The sequence below is a fragment of the Adiantum capillus-veneris genome, chromosome 20 (assembly GCF_014529385.1).
Source record: "Adiantum capillus-veneris isolate H3 chromosome 20, ASM1452938v2, whole genome shotgun sequence".
NCBI lineage: Eukaryota > Viridiplantae > Streptophyta > Polypodiopsida > Polypodiales > Pteridaceae > Adiantum > Adiantum capillus-veneris.
In genome coordinates this window covers 144,567,691-144,581,056 of record NC_140950.1, presented here as the reverse complement: position 1 = coordinate 144,581,056, position 13,366 = coordinate 144,567,691, and the positions used below count along the sequence as shown (strand labels likewise).

Here is a 13,366-nt window from a genome sequence, read left to right as displayed (position 1 = left end):
ATGAGTATCTATCATGAATGAAGGATAAAAAATTATTTAGCCACACTTGTATCTATGTATCTTTCATGCCATACTTTCAATTTGCCGCCTGTTAAGTATAGTCAGTCTGTTCAATATTTTCAAAATTCCTAAAAGCTTGAATGTGACAACTTGAATGGTTGAATTGTGTAGTTAGGATGTTTATCTATTTGCGTTAGTGTTTATGGGCCCTAAACAACCACTCTTCGATGCGTTCTTGCCTTGGTTGCAAAAGAGGACATGGAGCTTGTCCAAATGGATCTTATGGCTACATTCTTACATGGTGATATGTGATCATCAAGAAGAGATTTATAGGCAGTATTTAGAAAGATTTTTAGAGAAGGTCTAAGATCGTTTGGTGTGTAATTTTAAGGATAATATTTATGCATTGAACTAGACGCCAAGGGAAGGGTTTCATAAGTTTGATGCATTCATGTAAGTGTCAAGGTTTAAGAAGGAACAACGAGGACCAATGCTTCTACACTAAAAAGGGTACGAATAGAATTCAATCAATTTAGATCCTTTACTTGGATGGCATGGCAGAATTCCCATGTTGTAGATGGTTTTGATTATTATGAATATTACATTAAAGTTTATGAGAGAGTATGTCTAGACGATTTCAAAAAAAGGGTGAATTGGGTGGAATTCAAATGAGATTTGTCCCTGGGTTGTTGGGGGAGACGAATCAGAGACTCAATGGACATTCTCGAGTATTTTGCTCTCTCTCTCTCTCTCTCTCTCTCTCTCTCTCTCTCTCTCGCTCACAAGTGGCTAGCATGCCATTGCTGTCTCTCTCTCTCTCTCTCTCTCTCTCCCTTGTGTGATGCCGCCGAAACTTCTCTCTCTCTTGAAGGGCAGCTACTCTCTCTCTCTCTCTCTCTCTCTCTCTCTCTCTCTCTCTCTCTCTCTCTCTCTCTCTCTCTCTCTCTCTCTCTCTCTCTCTCTCTCTTACGAACTACAGTAGGGTGAGCAACCCCCCCCCCCCGGGCTAGTGTCGGACATGAGGGTGTTGGGTGTTGTGGGACGCAGGTAGGGGTTTTAGGGAGGGCAGAGCAGAGGGAGGGAGGAGTGGGGCCTCGCGCTGCGTGTGCGCAGGCCAGTCTGTTGCGAGCTGGTGGGGAGCAGGAGGAGGGAGGATGTCAGGGAGGAGCAGGGGGGGGCTGCGCAAAGTCTCTCTCTCTCTCTCTCTCTCTCTCTCCGTTGACGTGGAAAGGGAGGGAGGGGAGGGGAGGGAATCTCGGCAGGAAATCAGAGGTTATTGGGGTCTTTCTTTTAATTGTGCTAGTATAGAATTAGAGAGAGAGAGAAGAAGAAGAAGAAGAAGAAGAAGAAGAGAGTTTTAACGTCGTAGGAAATTATCCCAAGAAACCTTAAAGATCTAGCTGACGAGGAGTTGAACTCAAGACCTGTTATTCAAGAGAGAGAGAGAGAGAGAGAGAGAGAGAGAGAGAGAGAGAGCCTTCTGTGTGAGATCGACCCTTCCATCTCGAAATTTTAATTTTTGACCTCGAAGGGTTTCCACGTCGATTTGCTAATGAAAGCATTTGCGCTTCTTACTATAAAATCTCTCGCTCGCTCGCCAATGCGTTGGTAGTAAAATAAGTACTCTCTGATCTCTTTGTCAATCTTGTCCACCGTCGTCGTCGTCCAGCAGCAGAGGAAGAGCGCCATGGTGGAGAGTGGAGGAGCCGGCCCGGCTGATTCCTACATCGGGAGTCTCATTAGCCTAACATCCAAAAGCGAGATTCGCTATGAAGGCCTCCTCTACACTGTTGACACAGAAAATTCTAATATCGCCCTCCAGAATGGTAATCTTTGGCGGATGTCTCAGTCCGTCATGTATATATATTCACACACACACACAGATTCTTACTCATGCATGCAAGCACACATACAGAGGCATTTGGTATATGCATCGACTGACATCAATGTATGTGAAATTGACTGGCCATGTCTAGCTTTAAGAAAATGTGATCCATTTGCCCTGATAGCATTGAGGAAAAGGGGCATTGCTGACACTTACTCGGTAAACGATAATATCAATGGCATATGAATGAACATTTTTTGGGATTTTAGTGGTCTCTCAATTCTCCCTCTTAAGTAGTCATGCCCTCTCAGACGGTTTTTTGTTTACATATACACACTGACTTCTCTGATAACATACCATCATTCAATAAATTCGCTTTCAAACCATACTTCAGAGCATGGTTGCAGATATGATGAATCCATTGATGGAACATAAAACCAGTAATTATTGCTTTGAGAGCCCACCACTCATTTAACCTGCAAGCTACATCTTAAGAAACAGCCAAACACAACAGAACAACACTTTTTTCACTTATTGTAGGTAGCGAGTCTGCTACCTAACAAAAGAGAGAGGCCTTGAAACATGCACCCTTCCGGCATTTCTTTGTTGAGTTATTGGGTCTTCACCAAGCGTAATTGCTCTGTCAGAAAGAAGATTTCAGAGACATTTATTCTAAATTTATTGCAGTTCGATCTTTTGGAACGGAAGGCAGAAAGAATAATGGGCCTCAGATTCCAGCTAGCGACAAGGTTTATGAGTTCATCATATTTCGAGGGACAGACATCAAGGTAGTTATTTGGCTTGTGATTTTAGGGTTTTGTAGAACTTAAGACATTGATAACTTAGCAACTGCTTGTTTATGGCACAGGATTTGCAAGTAAAATCGTCTCCACCTCCACCTCCATCTATACACAGTGATCCTGCTATAATCTCTCTTCAGGTTTGTATTCTAGGGTTTTTCTAAAGTGATGCTGGTAGTTGGGGAATTTCACTGTATTTAGGTGTTTGTAGCTGAGAGTCACGGGCATGTACTTGTTTGGACAGCTGTAATGAGTATCTGGATTGCAATTGCTTTGTTCAGGGCGTCGCATAGTGATGTCGTTGGAATATTTTGTAACTTGTACTGGTTTCTTCTCTTGTTTTATGGAAGAGTCTGCTCAACATTTATAGTGCTCCACATTCTACAGCTATGATGTAAAGCAAGTGTACATTTACACGAATATACACTTGTATATAAAACAGATACGTGTGCACGCGCACACCCACACATTTAATTAATTTTTGACAAATGTGTGCTTATGTAGACAGGTATACATCATACATACATACAAACACATGCTCATGCACATAGATACAACACACACACACACACACATACACAGAGAGAGAATTATGTCCACGGAGGTCAGATATGACCCATGGGACCAAAAACAAAACATTACAACCACTTCTTGTAAGTGAGGGCAATCGATACATATCAGTTAGGGACTGAGGGTCCATCAAAAGAAAAAGCAAAGCCTAAGGGGGGGGTCCTATGGGGCAGGGGCTGGTGTAGGAGTTCGAAACTCTTGGAGAATGGCCTTCCCTCCGCGGTATATTGCCCACTTGCCTTTGGCTCGTGCTTCACGCACTTTTTTCAGCTCTTCACCTTTGTGCTTGACTTGTGTCGGGGTGAGTTCTTCGGCGATCCAAAACCCGGTGTCTCTAAGGAGACGCAATTGTTGGAGTAATCGGAGCCGTTCCTCCTTGTCTTTGAACTCAAGAATGGTATGTCCACTAGGTGTGCGCTTGGTGTTGAACTTGTTGACGATACATTCTACCGCATCGTAGTCGACATGGACCGGTTTACCAGTCTCGTTGAGGAGGTCGATTAATTTGCAGAAGTCTTAATTGCACTCGTCCCATGCTCGGGGCAGCCCTCCAATGCGAAGCTTGAGGGGGCAGGAGGTAGAGGAGATCGTTTCATGCTCACATGTTCGGTCAGACAGGGCTGCCCTCTTGTCCCCTTCCTCTTTCTGTTCGATGTTGAGGCGATGAGCAAATTTCTGGTTTCACAGTAGGTTGGTTTACGTGGCTTAGCGCTCCCTATTCGAGGCGATGATTACTCGATGTCGAGTCTGCAAACGACTCAACTTTGTACTTGGAGGGCCAGGAGGCCAACCTACACAGGTGTGAGCAGGCTCTTGAGACCTTTTGTTGTGCATCAAGCGCACTGATCAACTGGAGGAAGACAGTGGTTTTCTCAGTTGGCAGTGCTCCTACGCATGATTGGCTACTAGGTGAGGGTTTCAGATGGATCCCCCCCAGGGATTGCAGTTCGATACTTGGGCTGTGAGGTTGGCTTGGACTTGTCTCTTGAGCAGCAGATTGCTCCCCTCCTCCTGTCCATGAGGAGGAAGCTGTTACATTGGAGCTCGGCACGACTTTCTTTGGCAAGCAGAGTTGTAGTGGCCAACTAGGTGTTGTTGGCTACTATGTGGTACATTACGTCTTGTTGGATCTTTTCGAGTTCTTGCATCAGCCATATAGAGAGGCTGATCAGGAATTTCCTTTGGTCAGGGCGTGATACTCAGATAGCCCGGGCCAAAGTGGCTTGGCAGGTCATCACTCTACCTTGTTCTCAGGGGGGGTTTGGGACTATAGACCAAGCACAGCAGAGTAGAGCCCTCCTTGGGAAGTTTGTTGTCAGAGGACTGCTTCCAGGGGAGGAGCCTCGGAAGGGGTTTTTGCTTCAACGGCTTAGAGCTAGAGTGCCTTAGGCTGGAGGCCCTTGGAGACCTTCGACTAGATGGATTTTTACAGAGATGCGCAGAGTTGGTCCGAGTAGGAGACTAGAGGACTGTTTTGCTGTGAGCTTGCTTTGCTCCTAGGAGCAATTGCGGAGAGGCCTGGAGCAGCACCATCCTACTTGCACGGAGGAGCGCCTGAGACAGCCCCTTGTTTGGAACCCCATGGTCAACACTCAGAGAGACCACTTGGTTGGTAGTAGGCCTCATGTTTCTTGGGGTCCCAAGCAGAGGGTCTAGCACAAGCACTTTTGGTGACTGGCTACAGTTCTCAGGTTTGTCAGAGGAGCTTCAGAGCATCTAGATACAGGGCATGAGAGGGGTGCAGTGCATGTGTCAGGACATCACAGAGGTAGTACCAGCTGAGTGGCTTACACCTCTCGAGTTGGCTCTGACGCGACTGGAGGTCCTCATTGCAGTTCGGGCTTACTCAGAGACTGTACCCTCCATGTTTTTCTAGCTACAGGGTGAGGGTCGATTACACAGTCTCAATAGAGGCCCCAATGAGTGTTGCTTTTAGGATCAGAGTTGTGGGCATCTGTGGGAGGACTTGTGTCATAGATCCTGACCCAACAGCTCTTGAGACTAGCCACTAGAGACTATGGGCTTGGGAGAGATGTCCATTGGCATGAGTGCAGTGGGATCCTCGAGAGTGGTTTTGGAGGGACCCTTTCTCCTCAGCCGACCATCTAAGTGTCCCTTTCTTTCAGTACACTGTTCGCTGGGACGTCGCATACTGGCAACACGGAGAGAGTCTCCTCCTGCTTCAGCACCTCATTGGCAGGAGGAGGGTCTCACAGCTGAGTTCCTGTCAGCTTTTCGGGCGATGTTGTGGGATGCCAAACAGCTGCGGCGAGTTACTTTGTTCCAGTGGTGGTTGGTTGCACATAGAGCTACAGTAGTGGGGAGCGAGAGTTGGCTTGTACATAGTCGCCTCTCGGCAGCATGTGCAGCTTGTGACTAGTCTTTGGAGAGTTAGCGTCCTTGTCTTTGGGACTTCCCTATGGCACAATAGGTTTGGCTTCGGGTCCCTCGGTTGATGCCAGCTCTTTCCACAGCACAACAATACACTTGGGGGGCAATTGCTTGGTCATTTCTCACGGGACCTGCATTACAGTTTGAGCTATCCTCCACCAACAGGATGATAGTGATAAGGGGGGTCGACCTACACTCTAGCATGCTACAGAGCTTACTCCACAGGAGTGGTGCAATGAGAGAGGAGTGTTGGGAGCTCGTCTGTGGCCCGACACTATGGTTCATCTGGCGGGCCCACTGCTTTCCGCATCTTTGAGCCTTGTCTTGTGCCACCAGCAGAGACTGTTCGGCTAAAGCTGATCCATACTCTCAGGGGACAGTATGAGAGACTCCAAGGCAACTCCGTCTGTATGCGGGAGCGTAGAGAGTCGTTTCTTCGACGCTGGCGCCCTCGGCCTTTCTTCACCATGGTCCAGGGTGTGCTCAGATGGTACTACCGTCCACCTGTGTGGCTTTCCCTCCTCCCATTTCCCGATTTAGCCTCGTTGTACATGTGCTGTTTTTTCATTGGGAGAGTCTCTCCTTCTGATTTTTGTAGACCTCTCTAGTACAGGTGGTTGTAGCCCTATGGGTAGTTTCATTAACTAATAGAAGGATCTCTTTCTCGGGGAGGGGGAAAAAAAAACTTCTACAGCTTTTGGTGCTGCCATGTGTCACTATGTATCTTTTGAGTTAATTTCCTAGTACCCAACAATTTATAAAGTGTGGCCAGGGGCCTAACTGACTCAGAACTGAGCCTAGACAAACTTTTAATGCTTGGATTCGAGTACCGGTCGGCCCGACCAACTCGTGGCGACAATTGTTTGTGAAAGAATCTAAGAGTCTTCCGTCCAAGCCTGTAACAATGGTATTAGAGCTCAGAAAGATTGTTCTTCTACGGAGGATCCGATCCCTTCTGCAGCACACATTGGTTCTCGCGGAGAATATGACAGAGCTAACAAGATTTTGTTTGTGAAAGAATATAAGAGTCTTCGTCCAAGCCTGTAACAGTGGTATTAGAGCTCAGAAAGATTCTTCTTCTATGGAGGATCCGATCTCTTCTCCGGCACACATGGGTTCTCGTGGAGAATCTTACAGAGCAGACAAGATTTTGTTTGTGAAAGAATCTAAGAGTCTTCATCCAAGCGTGTAATAGTGAAGAGTCTTCTTCCAAGCCTATAACAGTGGTATTAGAGCTCAGAAAGATTCTTCTTCTACGGAGGATCCTATCCCTTCTGCAGCACACACGGGTTCTCGCGGAGAATCTCACAGAGCAGACAAGATTTTGTTTGTGAAAGAATCTAAGAGTCTTCGTCCAAGCCTGTAACAGTGGTATTAGAGCTCACAAAGATTCTTCTTCTACGGAGGATCCGATCCCTTCTGCAGCACACACGGGTTCCCGCGGACAATCTCACAGAGCAGACAAGATTTTGTTTGTAAAAGAATCTAAAAGTCTTCGTCCAAGCTTGTAACAGTGGTATTAGAACTCAGAAAGATTCTTCATCTACGGAGGATCTGATCCCTTCTGCAACACACACGGGTTCTCGCGGACAATCTCACAGACTAGACAAGGTTTTTTTGTGAAAGAACCTAACAGTCTTCGTCCAAGCCTGTAGTGGTATTAGAGCTCAGAAAGATTCTTCTTCTACGGAGGATCCGATCCCTTCTGCAACACACACGGGTTCTCACGGAGAATCTCACAGAGCACACAAGATTTTGTTTGTGAAAGAATCTAAAAGTCTTCGTCCAAGCCTGTAATAGTGCTATTAGAGCTCAGAAAGATTCTTCTTCTACCGCGGATCCAATCCTTTTGCAGCGCACATGGGTTCTCGCGGAGAATCTCACAAAGAGGACAAGACTTTGTTTGTGAAAGAATCTAAGAGTCTTCGTCCAAGCCTGTAACAGTGGTATTAGAGCTCAGAAAGATTCTTCTTCTACGGAGGATCCGATCCCTTCTACAACACAGGGGTTCTCGCGGAGAATCTCACAGAGCACAATAGATTTTGTTTGTGAAAGAATCTAAGAGTCTTCGTCCAAGCATGTAACAGTGGTATTAGAGCTCAAAAAGATTCTTCTTCTACGGAGGATCCGATCCCTTTTGCAGCACACATGGGTTCTCACGGAGAATCTCATAGAGCAGACAAGATTTTGTTTGTGCAAGAATCTAAGAGTCTTCGCCCAAGCCTGTAACAGTGGTATTAGAGCTCAGAAAGATTCTTCTTCTACGGAGGATCTGATCCCTTCTACAACACATGGGTTCTCGAGGAGAATCTCACAGAGCAGACAAGATTTTGTTTGTGAAAGAATCTAACAGTCTTCGTCCAAGCCTGTAATAGTGGTATTAGAGCTTAGAAAGATTCTTCTTCTACGGAGGATCTGATCCCTTTTGCAACCTGGTGTGAGGATTCTAGGTACTAATCCTCTATTAAGTACTTAAACTCATGATTAAGACTTAAGAAACTTGAACTGTACTCGAGACAAGACTTAGAAGACTCTATGTTTGATTGATTGAAATGTGTGATACAAGGGCTCCTTATATAGGAGACGAAGAGACATAAATGAAAAGACACGTCTCTTGGTGAAGAGACATGACTTTAGACGTAAAGACACATCCTTTCGGCAAAGAGTTGCAACCATTGGGCGAAGAGTCGCACCCGTAGAGCGAAGGGGTGTGACCAGTCGTCGAAGGAGTGCGCCTTTTGGCGAAGAGACACGTCCTTTGGGTGAAGGGGTGTGACCATCCAAGCGCAGGGGTCCTCCTTGGCATGGCACTTCGCGTATCTGCAACTAGGAATAGATGTATTGCTGTTAACATAGTCACAATCGTGACACCTGGAATAAGGTGAGGAACAAGGCTGTGAACACTAGGGCTGCGAAGGTCGCTGTCCGTGATAGTAACCAAAGATCCTTCGAGCACTTCGTGGAAAAAGGGAATGAGCTCCTGAGGGAGGGTCAAATGAAGAAATTCTTTACCCACCTCAAGAAAATAGTTGGGAAGGGGTAAGGAACTATTGCCAATCAACCTTTGAACGCAAATGGGGAGCTAGTAATGGAACCAGAGAGGCAATTACAAGTATGGGAGGGTCACTAGTCCAAGGTATTTGCCGATACGGACGGTACCAGCAAGGATCCTCTTGCATGGTATGACAAACACGTGCGCATCTGGCCTTGTATGCCTGAGGTATGTGACCTGTTGAACTGGTATGAAGTACGGGAGGCCTGTCGGCGGTTGAAGAGGCACAAGGCAGCGGGTGGCGATGTTTTACCACCCGAATTCTTTAAGGTGCTTGTGAAAGATAAGGGGCTTAGGTCGGATCTGCGTAAGCCACGATCGGAGATGGGCCTTGCACATGATTGAGGGCATTTACGATACCGGAGACATCCTGGCCGGCGCTAGCGACGCAGTGATTGTGTCAATCCCCAAGAAGGGCGATTTGATCAACACTGGTAACTATCGCGGGATGGCGTTAATCTCCGTTGCCATAAAAGTCCTCACTACGGTCATGATTAGGCGGATCACTAAGATACTTGAAAAGAGGAACTTCTTCAATCCCGGCCAAGCAGGATTCCGTACTAATGAGGAATGCATAGGGCAGGTCGCATGTCTGAAGGAGATTGTGAAACTCCGTCACAAGGATGGGAAACCAACTTATGCGGCCTACATTGATTTCAAGAAGGCATACGACACAGTACTGCACGAGGCGTTGTTCCTAAAGCTCGTTGCGGCTGGCCTACAAAGTTGAGCACTTAGATTTTTCCAAGCGCTCTACAGGTCCACCTCTATTAAAGTCCGACAAATGGAACAACTGTCGGATTCGATTCCGGTGCAGCGGGCAGTCCGCCAAGGATGCCCGGGATCGCCCTGTCTATTCAATATATACATCAACGATATTTTAGACGCAGATGGGGAAACATGGGGCCTGGAAGTACTCAACCTCCTCAAGAGAATTAAAGGACTCCTTTTTGCTGAGGACCTGGTTCTACTTGCTGACTCTCTTGAAAGCCTACAAACGAGCCTTGACAAGGTAAGTGAATGGGCAAAGACCTGGGGCATGACCTTTGGAATTGACAAATGCATGGTCACTGTGTTCCACGGAGACCTGCAGGATCCCTCTATGAGGATCTTTATTCTGGGTGGTGAGATGGTTGCAGTGGGTGAAACGTATAAGTACCTTGGCATCGACGTAGACTTGACCTTTTCCATTGAACGCAACCTCAAGGAGCGAGCGGACAAGGGGAGGTCGCATGTCAGCACCTAGTAGCGAACCGAGCCATCCCTGTATGGTCTCGATTGACTGTTTTTAAGGCGTGCGTATATCCAGTGATTTGTGATGGCGCGGAAATTATGGGGGCCCACGATCAGCGTGTCCTTCACTCTCTGCAGCGCCTCGTCGCCACAAGAACCCAGAACTGGAGGAATAAGTATATCCCAGTGGCTGACTTTTAGCTCAGTTCGCTACCACGCATGGGACAAGTGGGAAGAGAGGCATTCGTGCCTGGCGTTGGAGACCTATAAGGAGGTCGGCTTTGAACAAACACGTGGATACCTGCTGCAGCTCAATAGGAGCACTATAGTGAATAGGAAGGAGGAGAGAATGCTGGCTCTCGCAAAAGTAGGTGGGCTCAACTGGCGGATAATTACATGTGCGGACACAGCATTTGCACGCTGTGCTCCCAGTTAGAGGGTCGTTCGTTTTCGCATTTGCTGATGAACTGTTCGGCGGTTGATGAAGCCAGGGGGAGGTGGCTAAACCGATTAAACTCCACCTTCAACGTAATCGACCCTTTGTTGGACCCTTGTTATGTCTCGTTCACAGGAGGGGGGATCTAGCCCAGATGCCGTCGGGATGGGCGTCAAGTGTCCAGGCGGACGTAGTGTGAACCTGGCCATTATTATAAAAGGGAGGCCAAGGCCTCATTTACAGTTATCGACCCCCATTGGGAGAGTGCCAGTTGTTAGCCTACGAGGCTAGGAGTGCGCGAGGTCACCTCAAGGAGGTGAGGCCGGGTGGTATGGGACTCTCGGTCTTACAGGTGCACGCCTACGTCCTCGGACGCTGGCCCCAGCACGGGGGAGCTGCCAGATGGTGGCTATGGTCAGGTGGTTAGTCCAACGCGTATTCATAGGCGGTCTGTGTAGTCGGGAGATCCTTCTCCGCGTTCGTTTCATGGTATCAGAGCCGGCTTGGCTGCACGAAGGACCGTGTGCACACCTATGGATTGGTTCAGTCGGATAATATTTGTTTCATGCAATTTTTGATGAATTGGTTATTTAATCAATCGTTTTTCTTCTCATAAGTGTATTTGCAGGTGAAATTTAGGGTGCTTTTTGCTAAAATTCAGCAATTCGACAGGCAGAAAATGGAAATTTTCAGTGGATTCTATTGATTCTTGATAGAAATTGGAGGATTACTTATTAAATCGCTGGTTTTAGATTAAAACTCAGCATACTGTATCCTTTTGAATCTCTCTGTAAGTCCCTCTGTACGAAGCATAGAGAGAGAGAGAGAGAGAGAGAGAGAGAGAGAGAGTTCAAGCTTCACTTCGGGTCTTGCTTTTGCCGTTTGCCAGTCTCGCCCATTCTTCATGGCGGCTTTGCCGGTCTCGAGTGCTACACATGGCACTCCATCACCACTTGCCTGTCGCGTGGACTGCACTGGCGACCTGTTGACACGCATTGACTCTAAAGTACAACACTTGGCTCAGCATGCCTTGGTTGGCCGGATGATTGGACAGTCTCCACCTCGATCTTCTATACGTGATTGGTGTCAGACTGCATTGGGCACTACACACGGACGGATCTCGGAGCTTACATTCCTTGGCAGGGGCATCTTCATGGTACGTCTTTCAGATCCCGCCACTGCCTCAACTCTCCTGGCTCGCTCTCCGATACTCTCTGATCGCAGGATGATTTACTTGACATTGTGGTATCCCGAGTTTTCCACTGAGGAGTTTGACAGTCGACACCTTATTCCCAGATTCCCTCTGACGCTCTCCTTCCCGGATATGGCTCTCCATTTTATTGATGAACATCTCCTTCAGATGATTGCTGCTCATTTTGGCACGGTAGTTCCAGAATCCTGCATCTTCTCATTTGGCCCACCTCGCATTCAGGTCTTGGTGCTTGGGGATTCTTCATTACCAGATACAGTTACTGTGGCTATGCGCGATCGCGACTACTCTCTCCGAATGGTAGTCACTGGCCGCCCAAGACAGTGCTTACGTTGTCACGAGATGGGACACTTAGTGCGAGATTGCCCCACCCTGCCACGCTATCGGCGGCAACAACAGCCGGCTCGTGGCAGTCATGCTCAGCCACGTGGTCAGCGTCAAAGCCGGTTCCTCCTCCTACTAGTAAAGCACCTCAGCAGCCTACAGGCGTTCCTCGAGCTCCGACCCTCCATGTTCCTCCCTCTGCTTCAGCTCCCATTGAGGCAGCATGGCAGACAGTGGGTCGTAATCATTCTTTCCGTCCTCGTCAGCAACCAACAACACAGCCAGACCCCGGTGTTACCTCTCCTGCTCCCTCTCAAGTTTCCACCACCCCCTTATCCCCTGCATCTCCTCGCCATTCTACTTCTTCGCCACAGGATCACTTACCTCTGCTACCAGCTCCTCCTTCACCTGCAGTTCCCCCGCCCGCTCCTTCCCCTCTTCCCGAGGTTCCTGTTCCCATGCAGATGGATCATTCACCGCTACTACCTCTCCCTCCTCCTCCTCTTCCTCTTGCCCTTACTCTCCCCCCTCCAGCTTCTGGTCCTCCCCCTCCCTCAGCAGCTCATACTTATGTTCCTCGCAATTTTCTCAGTTCTTGCCCTCTTTCCTGGGGCACTCATCGGGTTGAGATGTGCGGTTGACTCAGAAGGGCCATTGCGGGTACAACTCTACCTTATGCATCACAAGACAGGTTGTGTTTCCTCTTTAATTGTGGCAGTCACTCTCAGCCTACCCATTCCTTTTTCCTTCCATTCCACGCTGCTCAGGAATGGTCCGAGTATCAGGTTCTACATTTTGTGCACGCCCAGACTATGGCTCAGCTTCATTTATGGTTGTCTACTTGCGCTCCTGATGTTTTGTCTCCTCACTACCCTTCATGTATTGGTGCTATGGAGTGGAGTGATGTTTATGCTTGCTATTCATTGCCTATGGTCATTCATGTATCCTTAGATGTGGTGCTTCCTATGTCTATGCGCATTTGGGGTGTCAAAGTTGCAGCATCGGTAATGCAATGTAAACAAGCTCAGGTCCGCAGTTGGTGCAATGAGACACCATATTTTAGAGAGGGCTTGCGGGTTACTTTCCTACCGCCTGAAGCTCACCCCTTGGATGGTCCAGTTGCCTCCAAGAAGATGCGCAGTTAGTCAGATACTATACATACTCTTTCATGCAGTCTATGGATTTACATGTAGTTTCTTGGAATGCTAATGGTTTACAGACTTCTCGGGTAAAAGGTTCCCGTAAGCTTTTACTTCCAAGAGATTTACACACTCATGTAGTGGGCACTGTGGATATACTACTAGTATAGGAGCATAAGATTACCACTCCTTTCGGTAATCTCATGCCCTCGGGCGCCCGCACTTTTTGGGAGCCTGCTCTGGGCCTTCATGGACAGAGTTGCGGTGTATGCATCTCAGTGGGGCCACGTTACTTGGCCTCAGTTCAGCAGCATGACACACTTGTCGCTGGCAGAGCAGTTTATGTTTCTATTCGGATTCGGGAATCTATCATTGGTTTTATGTCA

The 13,366-nt window shown here is 47.8% G+C and overlaps 1 protein-coding gene across 1 annotated transcript in view; it reads left to right on the top strand.

Annotated features, from left to right (window-relative positions):
- Positions 1-1,579: 1,579 nt before the first annotated feature.
- LOC147433356 (protein decapping 5-like) overlaps positions 1,580-13,366 on the top strand; it is a 45,828-nt gene continuing 34,041 nt past the window's right edge. Inside the window, exons 1-3 of the mRNA XM_086492945.1 lie at positions 1,580-1,826; positions 2,513-2,613; positions 2,694-2,765. Coding sequence (XP_086349071.1) covers positions 1,688-1,826; positions 2,513-2,613; positions 2,694-2,765 — 312 coding nt within the window. The 5' untranslated portion in view covers positions 1,580-1,687. The remainder of the gene's footprint in view (positions 1,827-2,512; positions 2,614-2,693; positions 2,766-13,366) is intronic.